Genomic DNA, 13,311 nt, shown 5'->3' on the forward strand with positions numbered 1-13,311 from the left:
TAACTTAATTTGTATAATGACCAGCTAGCACTGCTAGAAGTGACAGAATGCATTGGGATGCAACTTTATCTCTCTCTCTGCTGCGTCTGCAAACCCACAACCCGTACTCACCCCCTGCCTGCAGAAGGCTCTTGCAGAGTACAAGCAGAAATGAACTGCAGAAACAAATGAGTATAATCTATCATGTTCACGCTTAAGGCATAAGCCTTGAGTTTAAGGCAAAGGAAGGAGGCATACTATATCAGTTATGGGTCCCTACAGAGGCTCGTATAAGTGTAACAACCTAAACCTTGCAAGTATGTGCGCGCACACACACACAGCATTTTTTTCACAGCTTTGTCTTGCTTAAATAAGTTTTTTCTTAAAGTTTCTCATGTTAGATTTTATTCACTCCAACACAGGCAGTGACTTAAAGTTTGTCATGTTAAGACAAACATTTTCAAGTGGAAGATCTTCAAGTCAACTCATGAAAATGTTAAAGGCATTTTTACACCATAGTCTTGCCTCAGATAAAAGTAAAACATTAACTTTTTTTATATTCATGCATTTATCTTGACTTTGCTTTCTAATCTAATTTCTAAACAGATAATAAGAGCTGACTTTATTATCTTTTCATCATAATGTTTGAAGTTACACATTGAAACGGAGAAACAAGGAGCAAGAAAACAACAGACTTCTTGATAACATAAGGCCATGTTAGCTTTAGTTTTAATTCGTTAACACACATAACCTTGCAGCCCTTAAAGCTTCCCGGGCTTTACTGCATGCAGGCTTCATTGTGTTGCTCTGTTGTCGTTGTCCTTATTAACACGTTTCACTGAGGTCAGCTCATTATCGCTGATCTTAAAGTGCGCTCAGAATAAATTCACTTACTGCAGACAAAATGTGCGTGAGAGAATCTCCTGGTGGCTGTGGGTAAAGAAAGGAAGCAGACTAATGCACAGTCTTGTGCTGACTAAACAAGTCAGCTTGAAAGGACAAGTAAGACGCAGACAGAAGCTGTTGTTCTTCAGGTCCATATGGTCTCATATGTCAGCAGCATTGATTCAGCTTCAGCAGCACATAGGCTGCTCTTACCTCAGACAGACAGATGTATGAGAACACTGGTGTAACACAGAAATTGGAAAAAGATTAGTGAAATTACAACATTTCTTGTTCAATTTAATATTTTTTCAGTTGTTTATGAGCTAAAAGTTCATAATTAGTTATAATTCATATTAACTTCTGGAAACAAGGAATGTGTAAAGATATAAAAATATCTAAATGCAATGAAAGTGGAAGAAGTGTGGTCTTCTTACGTTGGGAACCGTCTTCTTATGGTGATGTATCCAGAAAGGAGAAAAAGGACAGGAGAAATGTTGTGGGGACTGTAAATTGGAGAACTAACCAACCGGAACTGCACACAGAGATTTAAAAGCACAAAAAAAGTCCACATGAGGTTCTGACAATGTCTCTGTCAAAATGTTAATCCAAGAGCATCATCTGTCGAACTCTGTTCATCTGTGCTTTTGACCTGACACAGTTACTTAAAGTTAAGTAACAACATTGGAAGTTGTTTGTTAGAATTTCCTGCATGGTGGATCATTTTGGAAAAAATGCTCAGTGCATCCTCTTCCATGTGACAACACATCCATTTGACAAACTGCTATTTAAAAAAGACTTATTGTTATAAGTCTATTCTCTGTTTACAGTCATGATCAGATGCATTTGAGTGCGGTAGCAGATTCTATATAGTCAGCCATATGAAACTGTGTCTTTGATCCTAGGGGTGCAACTCCAAAAGCTCATTTTCTGTCAGAAATCGACATTTTAAAAGTATCTTTTTGATTTGAAAACAATTAAAGGGCTAATTGTGAAGATTTCAGGCTCTAACATGTGATGTCAGACCTTCTCCACGGAGACAAAAGCAGTCGTGGTTAGCAAACTAGATAAATACTATTTTATTAAGTCTCAGCTGCTTTTGCCCACAAGCCCAGTGTGAGTCTAAAATTGCGTTGCAGACATGGTTCTGGATCACCAGGAGGCGTCGCACGAGCTGGATGACACCGTCAGAGTTAGGGTGCGTGAGGCTCTGCTGAAGAGACACCATCACCAAAACGAGAAGAAGAAAAACCTGATTCCAATGGTACGCTCCATCACCGAGGGAGCCCGCAAACAGTCCGAGCCTCAGGTAGTAGGTACGACTCATCACACACTCATCGGTGGGGAGCGGTTTTAATTTTGCAGGACTAAAGCAACAGACACACAAGTTACATTGCTTTGCAAAAGTGTTCACACCCCTTGAAAAGTTTTCACGTTTCGTCACATTACAACCACACACTGTGTGGAGTATGTATGGACAGCAGTTTTTAAGTCTTGCCACAACTCTCAGTTTGGTTTAGGGTTGGACTTTGGCTGTTACATTTCATTCTCTAAAAAATTTTCGTCCAGGATTGCCTTGTGTTTCAGCTCCATCCCATTAAATCCTGCCAGTTTCTTCATCCCCACTGATGAAAAGCATTCCCACAGCATGATGCTGATGGAAGTGAGTACAGGGAGGTGTGCAGTGCTTTTCCCAGTTTGTGGAAACCTTTGGATGGTTTTCATGGCTCCCTTACACATTGGTGGACTTTAATCACCACTAAGGTCACTTCTGAAGCCAACTGGATGCACTAGATTTCACCTATCGGATTAAAAGGGGCCAAATGCAAACGAATGCAACACTTTTCACCTTTTATTTGTAACATATTGAAAATGATAATTTCCCTTCATTGTTGTGGTTGTTGATTGCTTTGTGTTAGTCTAAAAAGAATGAATACTTTTTGAAAGGCACCACAGAATCCTCTTCAAGCAGTAATCCTCCAGTACTTCATTGCTTCCGAGAATTAAGAAACTGGCAAGAGGAATCTAACTTTTGGAGATTTATTTTTCACACTTTGTTCTTGGAATGATATTTTCTCTGATTCAGCTGCGTTTTCTGTGAATCACATACATGCACACACCCACACTTTACCATCCATTAGGCTCCGCCACGTCTCCCCAGCCTCCTCTGCCGATGGAACCGGCCAAGAACGGCGCTGGACCGGACAGCAGTCAAGTGGACCTCAGTAAGGTAAACAAACCGGCTGAGGATTTCTCATTCATTTCATTAATATGGATGAATAATGGAAAATATATCATTTGTTATTTATGAATATTCACATGCTCATCTCAATACAGGTTACAGTATTGAGATGAGCTACAAATTATTTTTACCTCTAGTGCAGGAGGTGGATGTTTTAAATCTGTGCTTCAGTCTGGTAGTTTTCTCTTTTTGCTGCAACAGGTTGACCTGCACTTCATGAAGAAGATCCCAGAAGGCGCCGAGGCCTCAAATGTGCTGGTCGGTGTCCTGGACTTCCTGGAGAGGCCCGTTGTTGCGTTTGTACGCCTTTCCCCTGCTGTTCTGCTCACTGGACTCACTGAGGTTCCCATCCCCACCAGGTAGACAGCCACAGCTCCATCAGGCCTTGCTGGCAGGTCATGTTAATTCAGCTTTCAAAGGAGAGTTTATGAAGTATGGTTTATCTGCTGGTCCAAATCAGATTCCTCTTTATCCTTCTGGGCCCTGATGGAAAAGCTCAGCAGTACCACGAAATTGGACGTTCGATGGCGACTATTATGACGGATGAGGTGAGAGACCTTTAAGATTTTTCAGAACCATTCACTCTATTGAACTTTTTAGCATTTTTTTTTTTTTGCAATAATCACAGTTTGTGTGTTTTTTTTTTCTTTTCTTTACCTGAGTAAAAATAAATGCATGCCAGTTTTTATTATTATTATTATTATTATTATTATTATTATTATTATTATTATTATTATTATTATTGTTGTTGTTGTTATTTTTCTCCCACATCCCTGTAATGCACTACTTCGTGTTGGCACATTACAAAAGAAAATGAAAAAGTTAAAGAGGTGTGAATACCTTTGCAAAAATATTGCAGCTTCTGAACCACCGATGACAGAAAAACTGAACATCTTTCTTGCAACGTTTTTCTTTAATTATTTTTAAATTTCTTATTGGATCAGATCTTCCACAACGTAGCGTACAAGGCGAAGGACAGAAGCGACCTGCTGGCAGGGATAGACGAGTTTCTGGACCAGGTGACTGTCCTGCCACCAGGAGAGTGGGACCCTTCCATCCGAATAGAGCCCCCAAAGAACGTCCCCTCTCAGGTAATGCATCTTACTTTTCAGCCCTGGATTTTAACCTCACTAGAGGCATTCAGAGTTGTTTATGTAACATGTGAGACTTGTTTTTTTTTGTTTTGTTTTTTTTTTTTGCTTGCTTCTGACCTGCAGGAGAAGAGAAAAATGCCTGGAGTCCCCAACGGCACAACCCTGCAGGTAGAAGAACCACAACATGCTGAACACCACGGGCCGGAGCTGCAGAGGACAGGAAGGTAAGCAGCTGACCAGTCAGGTTTGTTACAGACGTGTTGCTTAATTATGATCAATATGGATGATTCTGACTGAATGTGCAAACCTTTTAGCATTCTGCTTCTTAGTTGCTGCTATGGGCAAAAACTGAATTTCTGAAGAAATGAGATGGGACAATATTAAGGGCCCAAAGAGGATTAAAGCACTTCTCAGATACTTTGTAAAAGGTTTTGTATTTTTCTTTCTGCTTGATAATTATGCACCACTTAATATAGATCAATCACACAGAAACCCAGTGAAATACATTTAAGTTTGTGGCCACAATCTGCAAAACATTCGCAAGGCCGTGTATGTCACCTATTAGCTCCTCAAAAAAATGTTTTTTTTTTAAAGATTTTGTGGCACTAGTGACCTTTATTCATCAGTAGCCTGACATGGAGAGAGGCAGAGAGGCGGGGAAGAGACGCAGTAAATGGCCTGGGGTCAGGAAATGAACCCAGAGCAGCTGTGTCAAGGACCACAGCCTACAAATATGCATCTTCTGCTCTGCCACCGAGCCATATGGTGCCCACTTCTGTACTTTCTGAAAAAGACTGGTGATTATTTACCTGGTGTTATTTGGTTTGTTTTTAAAAAGTGGCAACATGTTTGCCATCGTCATACATATAAATATAGCAGCGCTTGTTTTCTCTCTAAAATGAACAACCTGTCATCAGGTTGTTCGGCGGCCTCATACTGGACATCAAGAGGAAAGCTCCTTTCTATGTGAGTGACTTCAAGGACGGCCTGAGCCTCCAGTGTGTGGCCTCCTTCCTCTTCCTCTACTGCGCCTGCATGTCTCCTGTCATCACTTTTGGAGGACTGCTGGGGGAAGCGACTGAAGGACGTATTGTAAGAGCAAAACCGTATTTACGCCACTCTGCGGTGCTGTTTGTTCTCATCATGTGTGAGTGAAGACGAATCAAACACAATGCAATACCACCACCCGTTCCAGAGCGCCATAGAGTCGTTGTTTGGTGCTTCGATGACTGGAGTGGCCTACTCTCTGTTCGCTGGGCAGCCTCTCACCATTCTGGGCAGCACAGGTCCAGTACTGGTTTTTGAGAAGATACTCTTCAAATTCTGCAAGTACGTTGAGAAATTAAACGGCTCCTTTGCTGGCTAGTCAGGCCTTCGTCGGCCTCCTCTGACCCCCGCCTCTCTTTTCTTTCTCAGGGACTACGATCTGTCATATTTGTCTCTCCGGGCTTGCATTGGCCTGTGGACGGCACTGCTGTGTTTCATGTTAGTGGCCACAGACGCTAGCTCTCTGGTTTGCTACATCACTCGGTTCACTGAGGAGGCATTCGCCGCCCTCATCTGCCTCATCTTCATCTACGAGGCCTTGGAGAAACTGTTTCACTTGGGGGAGCTGTACCCCTTCAATGCAAACAGCGAGCTGGACAAACTCACGCTAGCATAGTGAGTAAACGGCTTCTTGTTTTTTTTTTTCCCTCTGTGTGTTTGTAACTTATTTGCATCTTTTTTCCAAACCCTTGTAAGAACAAAAAGAAAAAAGTAAACAGAACCCAAACATATTCATTTAGTCAGTCAGCAAATGTTAATTTCCTGTTTTGTGTCCATCTCTCTGTGTAGCTGCAGGTGTTCACAGCCTGATAATCCCAGTAATAAAACCTTAGAGCTGTGGAGCGAGAGAAACATCACGGCCTGGGCTGTATCCTGGGAAAACCTGACTGTCAAGGTCATTTCGTTACATCTATATGCTTTCCATTCATTCATCATCCCTGCATGCTGTGATTTATTTCTGCCATATTTTTGATTGTCCAAAAAAAAAAAAAAAACACACATAATCCTGCCACTATTTTATTTATGTTTGTGTTTTTAATAAATAATTCATATTTAAAGAGGAAAGTATGTTAGTTTTGCAAGTTTACAGTTTTTTTTTTTTATCAGATACTTTACCTTCAAATAATTTCGCATTCATCGAGCGTCGTTGACAGGAAAACCTGTTTGTTTTTGTTCATTATCACTTGAAGCTACACGCTGTTTGCTAAGAAATGACCAAATAACATTCTAACTTTATTTTGTTTGGTGTTTCAAAGAGAGAAATAAGCTACGCCAGTTCAATGCTATTGAGCTCCATCCGTTGCTTTGGGTTTTAAAGAACAAAAACCAATTACAAATATTAGCTTTTATGACACACAGCAATCTGTGGCCAAAGAAGAGAAAATGAGGGAAGTTAAGTGACTTAGTGCGTCCTCTAAAAAATACCTAGAAAAAGATTGTCACATTGTTACCAAGGCATGTCATTAACTTTTCAGTCAATATGTAGCTCACCTACAAGGCCTTTTCTGCCTGAGGCTGCATCCTTCTGTTGTTTATATTTCTTTGCTTCAGAATGTTTTTTTTTCTTTTTGGTTAACATTCAACAAAATCTCACCTTCCCTTTACCAGTTAATCTCTCTGAAGGACATCTGTAAGGCTGACATTTCTAGCATTTCATCTTGACAACACAAAGGTGTTTGTTATTTTCAGGAACATGTAATTACTTTGTTTTTTATTATTATTATTATTATTATTATACTTTTACCCAATCAGCTCAAATAAAGGGGTCTCCATGTTGTTTTTTCTTGAGTCTGGGCTGAAATCTGTCTGCGTCCCCACAGGAGTGTATGAGCCTTCAAGGACACTTTGTTGGGACAGCATGTGGACACCACGGTCCCTTCACCCCAGATGTTCTCTTCTGGTCCATCATCTTGTTTTTTTCAACGTTCTTCATGTCGGCCTTCCTCAAGCAGTTTAAGACAAGTCGTTATTTCCCCACCAAGGTACCTCACCACCTTGTTGATGTATGATGGTTGGCAGGATCATGTTTTTTTATATATATATATATATATTCTTAGCAGGGACCCGTCAAAGTTGATTGGAAGATGAATGGAAGCAAACAGAGTAAATAAATGGAAGAAATATCTGAGATTAGGCTGGAGGTTTACCTTTCAGCAGTCCAACGACTCTAAACATACAGCCAGAGATGCAATGAAAGCTTTTCGAGCAAAGAATACCCCTGAGTTAGAATGGCCTAGTCAAAGTCTAGCCCAAGTCCCGGACTTGAAAATGACTATTTATTGCCATTTTTCAAAGTGGAATGGAAATATTGTTCCCTAGATGTTCGAATCCGGCAGAGACATACCTCAACAGATTTATAGGTGTGATTGTAGCAAATCAACACCAGAGGAGAAAATCGAGCGGTTGGTTGTACTGTTTTTTATTTTTGGAGCATCAGAGAAAAGAGGGCCAAATACAAACACATGTAATGTTTTTGTGATTTGTACAAAATGTTGAAAATTTTGAATAGTTGCGCTTTCGTTTCATATTTTGTTTTTTTTTTGTTTTTTTAGTCTGTCACATGAATTCCTGCATTTTGTTTGTGGTTGACAAAATGTGTGGAGATTCAAGGGATATGAGTAATTTAAGAAGATAAAATTGTTTGAGATTGTTTACGTTCAACTTTAATTGAGTCAATAGCAACAGACATCTAAATGCAGCAATCTGTCTCTCCTAGGTGCGGTCCATGATCAGTGACTTTGCAGTGTTTCTTACAATTGTCGTCATGGTCCTGCTCGACTTTGCCGTTGGAGTGCCATCCCAAAAGCTGAAGGTGCCAAGCAAATTCCAGGTAATTCCATAGAAATGTCCAAGAAATATATGTCTAAACAATATGTAAGTGCAGATGAAAAGCTGTTAAAGTAAAGAAAAGTTGGAAGTAAACAAAATTCACCTTGCTTTCAACACTTTTCCCAGTTTTCAGCACTTATTTGTGAGCTAAATTAGGACAACTTGTTGCAGGGAAATAGCGATACAAATGTCAACATGCGCACCCCTGCTCTTTTCCTGCAGCCTACCAGAGATGATAGAGGTTGGTTGATCAATCCAATCGGGCGCAACCCTTGGTGGACAGCCCTGGTTGCATCTATTCCCGCTCTTCTCTGCACCATCCTCATCTTCATGGACCAACAGATAACTGCTGTCATCATCAACCGCAAGGAGCACAAACTACTGGCAAGAGGAAAATAAAAAAATAATAAAAATACTGCTTCAGGCTTGGATTCTGAACCCGTAACTGACCCGATCTCTGTTTTACAGAAAGGCTGTGGGTACCATCTAGACCTGCTGATGGTGGGGGTGATGCTGGTTGTGTGCTCCATCATGGGACTGCCTTGGTTCGTGGCAGCCACTGTGCTGTCCATCTCTCATGTCAACAGCCTGAAACTGGAGTCGGAGAGCGCAGCTCCGGGAGAGCAGCCGCGCTTCCTGGGCATCAGAGAGCAGCGACTCACGGGCCTGGTGATCTTCCTGCTCATGGGATGCTCCGTGTTCATGACTGGAGCCCTGCAGGTGGGTCACAATCACAATGCAGGTCTGATGAGTAAAGAAATGAAGGGATGGAAAAGTGGCAACACTTGACTTGACTGTTATGTGCCAAAGTTATTTATTATATCAACAATGTATGTCTAATGAAGTGTAACTCTGACGTTTTTCCTATTTCAGTTTATTCCTATGCCTGTATTGTACGGAGTTTTTCTTTACATGGGAGCATCTTCATTAAAAGGCATTCAGGTAAAACTATATTTCTTTATGAACCACACATCTATGAGAGCTTTTTTTTTTTGCTCTTCAAAGTAGTAAAATTGCAACATTAAATAATTTTCAAAAATTTGTTTAATGACTTACTTACAAAAAGTAACACGAAGGTTTTCATCTCAACTTTCCAATAAAAATGTCATATCTAAAAATGTGTCCATCTGTTTATCTGCCCAGTTCAACTAATTTGACTTTTCTACTGCGCCTTTTCAATAAAAAGACAATGACTCCAGATTATTTTGCTGCTTTCTCAAGAGCAACGGCAAGTGAACAAAATTATGCACAATCATTATCTGCATTTCAGCTAAGGGCTTTTAATGATGCATTACAATAGTTTTTGTTAAAGTTTGAATGGTTTTGGTTTTAGTTCTTTGCATAGTTTGCACATTTTCAGTAAAATTTAGGTTGGGAGTTCTCTTGAACATCCGATTCAAAGCCACTTAAAGAGTAAAATCTGGGTTAGATTAATGATATTTGGGTACAAACAGATTTACAAATAATACAATAAACACATCCAAACCGGTTTTGAATAATATTAATGTTTCCATTATGAATATCTACGGTCTGTGCTTAAGCAGTCTCTGCTTCTTCTCTTAATGTCAGATGATTATTTTCAGATTGAGGAAGGTTTTGCTTCCCTTGGATGTCGTCCACTAACATTATGCAGTCTGTTTCTCACTCTGAGCTGTCACAGACACTGTGATAAACCTCATGCCAAGCCTGAGGCACTTGTGAATTTCTTTTTAATTTATGCAAGTAGCACACTGCTTGCACTGGGATTTTAGCAGGACTCTGACAGTGACTGGTGGAGCGAAGGCTGGCTCTGTTTGTCTTGATTATTCCCGTAAATGTTCCTCTGCCCGTCTTTCTTTCGTTGTGTATTTTCCATCGTTAGAAACATCCCTTCATTCCAAAACCAAAGCTTTCTGGATTTTGTGCTGAATTTTTTATTACATATCAGCTCTTTCTTATTTTGTCGTTTCAGTTTCAATGTATTCACACAGGTCATCAATTGCATTCATAACAATTGATGGTTTGTTGAGGGTAATGTGCTGTGGCAATGTTATACCACTTTGCAAACAGTTTGGCATGTTGGTTATCAAGTTTGGTTCTGATATATTTCAACTGCAACTCTGTAAATAAAAACCAACTTGGATTTCATCACTCATTCCACACCAGTGGACTCTGTTTTCTGATTAGCCGACCTCTGAAGGCAGTTAGTTACACTAGATTTTAAAAGTCGCTGCTGTGTATCCATGGCGCTTGGATGGATGTCAGTTTTTGGATGTCTTTCATGACTGAATTTTCAATTTACGATTTGTGTGTTTTCTTTGTTTTAAAAAGGAAATGATCAGCATGCAATCTCCAATCTCTCATGTAGTCTGCAATTCACCAGTGTTAATCGTTCTGTAGTGGTCTTCCTCTGCACTTGCTGATTTTTTATTTACTTCTAATCTTCTGTTCTGACTGTTTTCGTCTCAGTTCTTTGACCGCCTAAAGCTTTTTGGTATGCCAGCGAAGCACCAGCCAGACTTCATCTACCTGAGACACGTCCCTTTGAGGAAGGTGCATCTGTTCACTGTGACTCAGCTCACCTGTCTGGTGCTACTCTGGGTCATTAAGACCTCCCCTGCTGCGATCATCTTCCCCATGATGGTAATTATTGTCACTGAACAAAACCACTTCATTTGTTCTTCCAGTTTCTCTCTAGTCAGGATCTTGTTTTACTCCTGGTCCTGCAGGTCCTGGCTCTGGTTTTCATCCGGAAGCTGCTGGACTTGTGCTTCTCAAAACGAGAGCTGAGCTACCTCGATGACTTGATGCCTGAGTGGAAGAAGAAAAACCTGGATGATGCTTCCAAAAAATTGGAAGAGGTAATCTGAGTGAGCGGGGAAATCTTCAAATGTTTTGTTAATTCCTCTTATTTATGGCCGCGCCTGTGTTTGTATCATGCAGGAATCGCAAGAAATGCTGAGCTTGAAAAGAGATGAATCAGCTACTGTTCAGATTACGATGGAGGGAAGCAGACTTGTTCAAAAAGCACATGATCCCAAGTGAGACACACACACACACACACACACACACACACACACACACACACACACGATGAATATGGTCTTGATTGATGGTCTTGAAGCACTTTGAATTGCCTTGCTGCTGAAAATGTGCTATATAAATAAAATTACCTTACCTACCTTACCTTGATTAATAGGATTATTATAGAGATTTGTCACTTTCCCATCCATCTCTTTGCATGCCTGTGTTTTTTATTATCTGGTGTGTGGGGCTCTGTCTTCATGTTCCCCCAGTGAATCCTGTATATTCCTCTAATGCCTTTCCTCAATTTTACCCTTTTTCCTCCTCCTGTCCCTCAGGTGTGATCCCTCTGAGATTAACATATCTGATGAAATGTCTAAAACCACTGTGTGGAAATCCCTCAACTCCAATCAAAAGGACATTCGTCCTTTGGCTGCTAAAAAGGCAAGGCCGTACCCTCCTTCATCCCTCGTCCCTACCTGGAGGAAACAATCTTGCTGCACACTGTCATCTTCTGCTTTTTTGATGATTTGCTGTTTGTTCTCGGTTTCATTGTAGTCAGCTGGCTTGTCCTGCGAGCTGCTTTGACTCTGTGTTTGTGTGCTTCGTCCTGCAGGATTGAAGGGATCACGTTCATTGATGAGTGAAGACATTCAGCTGTGTCACCTTGCTGTAGTTCTGGGCCACCGGAGGCCACAGGTTGACCAAACCAAAGCAGCCTCTTCAGAGCTTACAGAAGAAGAAAAAGAAAAACCTGCATCATCAGCCACATACATACAGAGAAAGTCAGCTGAGCTGTATACATGTGTACTTCTGTCTGTTCCAGGTTTGTAGATATAATAGAGATTCAAGTCTTTATCCCATACTCTAAATTTAACTGATATACACAAAGCATCACAATGCTGATATTTTCACAGCAAAACATAATATTCTATTATCGTATCCGTCCAGCACAGTTCAGCTCAATAATGTAATTTTCCTGATACATCTGAGAGGATGATGGTGAGACAAACATAAAATGTTTGAATGACAGAATGATAGTTTACATTCATACAGTTAAAGACGCTACACAGTAGGGTATTATTTTCACTAATTCATATAAATTGACTATAAAAAAAAACACAAAATGTGCTGAATTATAGATTTCCACCGCAGGATTTTACAAAATGCAATGTTTTATGAAGCACCCTTTGGGGGGGAAAAAAAAGTGGTAATTTTGCTTTGTTTTGATGACATCACAAGAAGTACAAGACTGACATTAACATTATGGCAGAAGAGCCAAATGAGCTCTTCATTTTGGTGGGAAACATTCAGTAAAATAGAAAAAATGAGGAAAGTGCAAACAGACTGGGGTCAGTTGCCTTGTGCCTTTTTTGATGTCACCAGAATCCACAACACAAGAGCCAAAAATCCCCCAAAAACTGGCCATAAAACATTATTAGTTAAGAAATTATATCTAGAGATTGATTGACTGAGCGATTGACGGTTGATTGATCAATTTATCTTTCTGGTTTGTAGCTTCAAGAGACAATAAAGATAGGTAAGAGAGTGAAGAGATATGCGTCAGTATTACCTAAATTATCCCCATATTCCATTAGTGTTTTACAAAGGGAAACTTTCAGTATGGCTTTTAAAGGGGCAGTGCTCTGTATTTTCCAGGCACATTTTACAAAAAAATCAAGCATCTATGATAACTTCAGTTGCTATAAAAATGATGTATATCAGAAACAACTGAAAAGAAATTTGGGTAACACGTCTTTTGACGGTGTGTGCATAAGCATGAAATAACATCTGCCATAAAGATGAAGGAGTCTTTATAAATGTCTATGAATGTTGTCATGAAGTGTCATTTGGTAAATAATGACATTTTTAATGCAAAGTTGCTCTAAAAGTTGCATTGAAAGTCCATTGAAAGTGCTAACTTTGCATTAATGTGTCATTATTTACAAAATCTTGCAAAGTTGACCCTTTTAATGGACTTTAATGCAACTTTTAAAACAGGTTAAAAGTGTCAATATTTACCAAATGACACTTCATGACAACAGTCATGCCTCTGTCTAAAAACTCCTGCTCTTTCTGCCACTCCCCCTTTAGGATGTCAATGCATTGTTTCTCTATTAACCATTTAGCAATGTTTTTACCAGCGTTGCACTGAGAAGTAGCTCCAGTTCAACAGACGCTCAGTTCCACCAGCTGTTTGCTAATTGTTGCTGGCTAGTCTGAAGGAGCTGAGTG

The 13,311-nt window shown here is 40.1% G+C and overlaps 1 protein-coding gene across 2 annotated transcripts; it reads left to right on the forward strand.

Moving 5' to 3' along the window:
* The first annotated feature begins 1,970 nt into the window (after positions 1–1,970).
* On the forward strand, positions 1,971–12,270 carry LOC106962541 (electroneutral sodium bicarbonate exchanger 1-like). 2 transcript variants are annotated; one of them, XM_015057009.1, is made up of 20 exons: positions 1,971–2,177; positions 3,003–3,091; positions 3,305–3,462; positions 3,564–3,651; positions 4,048–4,194; positions 4,321–4,421; positions 5,115–5,289; positions 5,393–5,526; positions 5,614–5,859; positions 6,034–6,139; positions 7,065–7,226; positions 7,961–8,074; positions 8,296–8,457; positions 8,542–8,793; positions 8,947–9,015; positions 10,522–10,695; positions 10,782–10,913; positions 10,996–11,093; positions 11,415–11,520; positions 11,693–12,270. In XM_015057009.1, the coding sequence occupies exons 1-20, from the start codon at positions 2,003–2,005 to the stop codon at positions 11,696–11,698; spliced, it is 2,694 nt and encodes an 897-aa protein (XP_014912495.1). In that variant the 5' UTR covers positions 1,971–2,002; the 3' UTR covers positions 11,699–12,270. The 2 variants fall into 2 exon arrangements, with proteins under 2 accessions (XP_014912495.1, XP_014912496.1); XM_015057010.1 differs by lacking the exon at positions 11,415–11,520.
* The last annotated feature ends 1,041 nt before the right edge of the window (positions 12,271–13,311 follow it).

This window comes from Poecilia latipinna, unplaced genomic scaffold, assembly GCF_001443285.1.
Source record: "Poecilia latipinna isolate Pla-1442-1.1 unplaced genomic scaffold, P_latipinna-1.0 Scaffold1428, whole genome shotgun sequence".
NCBI classification, from domain to species: Eukaryota; Metazoa; Chordata; class Actinopteri; order Cyprinodontiformes; family Poeciliidae; genus Poecilia; species Poecilia latipinna.

What these genes read in the sequence shown, in the direction of transcription:
- LOC106962541 (XM_015057009.1), top strand. Translation starts at nt 2,003, where the DNA reads ATGGTTCTGGATCACCAGGAGGCGTCGCACGAGCTGGATGACACCGTC. An exon ending in GTCGTTATTTCCCCACCAAG is followed by an intron (nt 7,227 to 7,960) that starts GTACCTCACCAC and finishes TGTCTCTCCTAG; the next exon opens with GTGCGGTCCATGATCAGTGA. An exon ending in GCAAGGAGCACAAACTACTG is followed by an intron (nt 8,458 to 8,541) that starts GCAAGAGGAAAA and finishes TCTGTTTTACAG; the next exon opens with AAAGGCTGTGGGTACCATCT.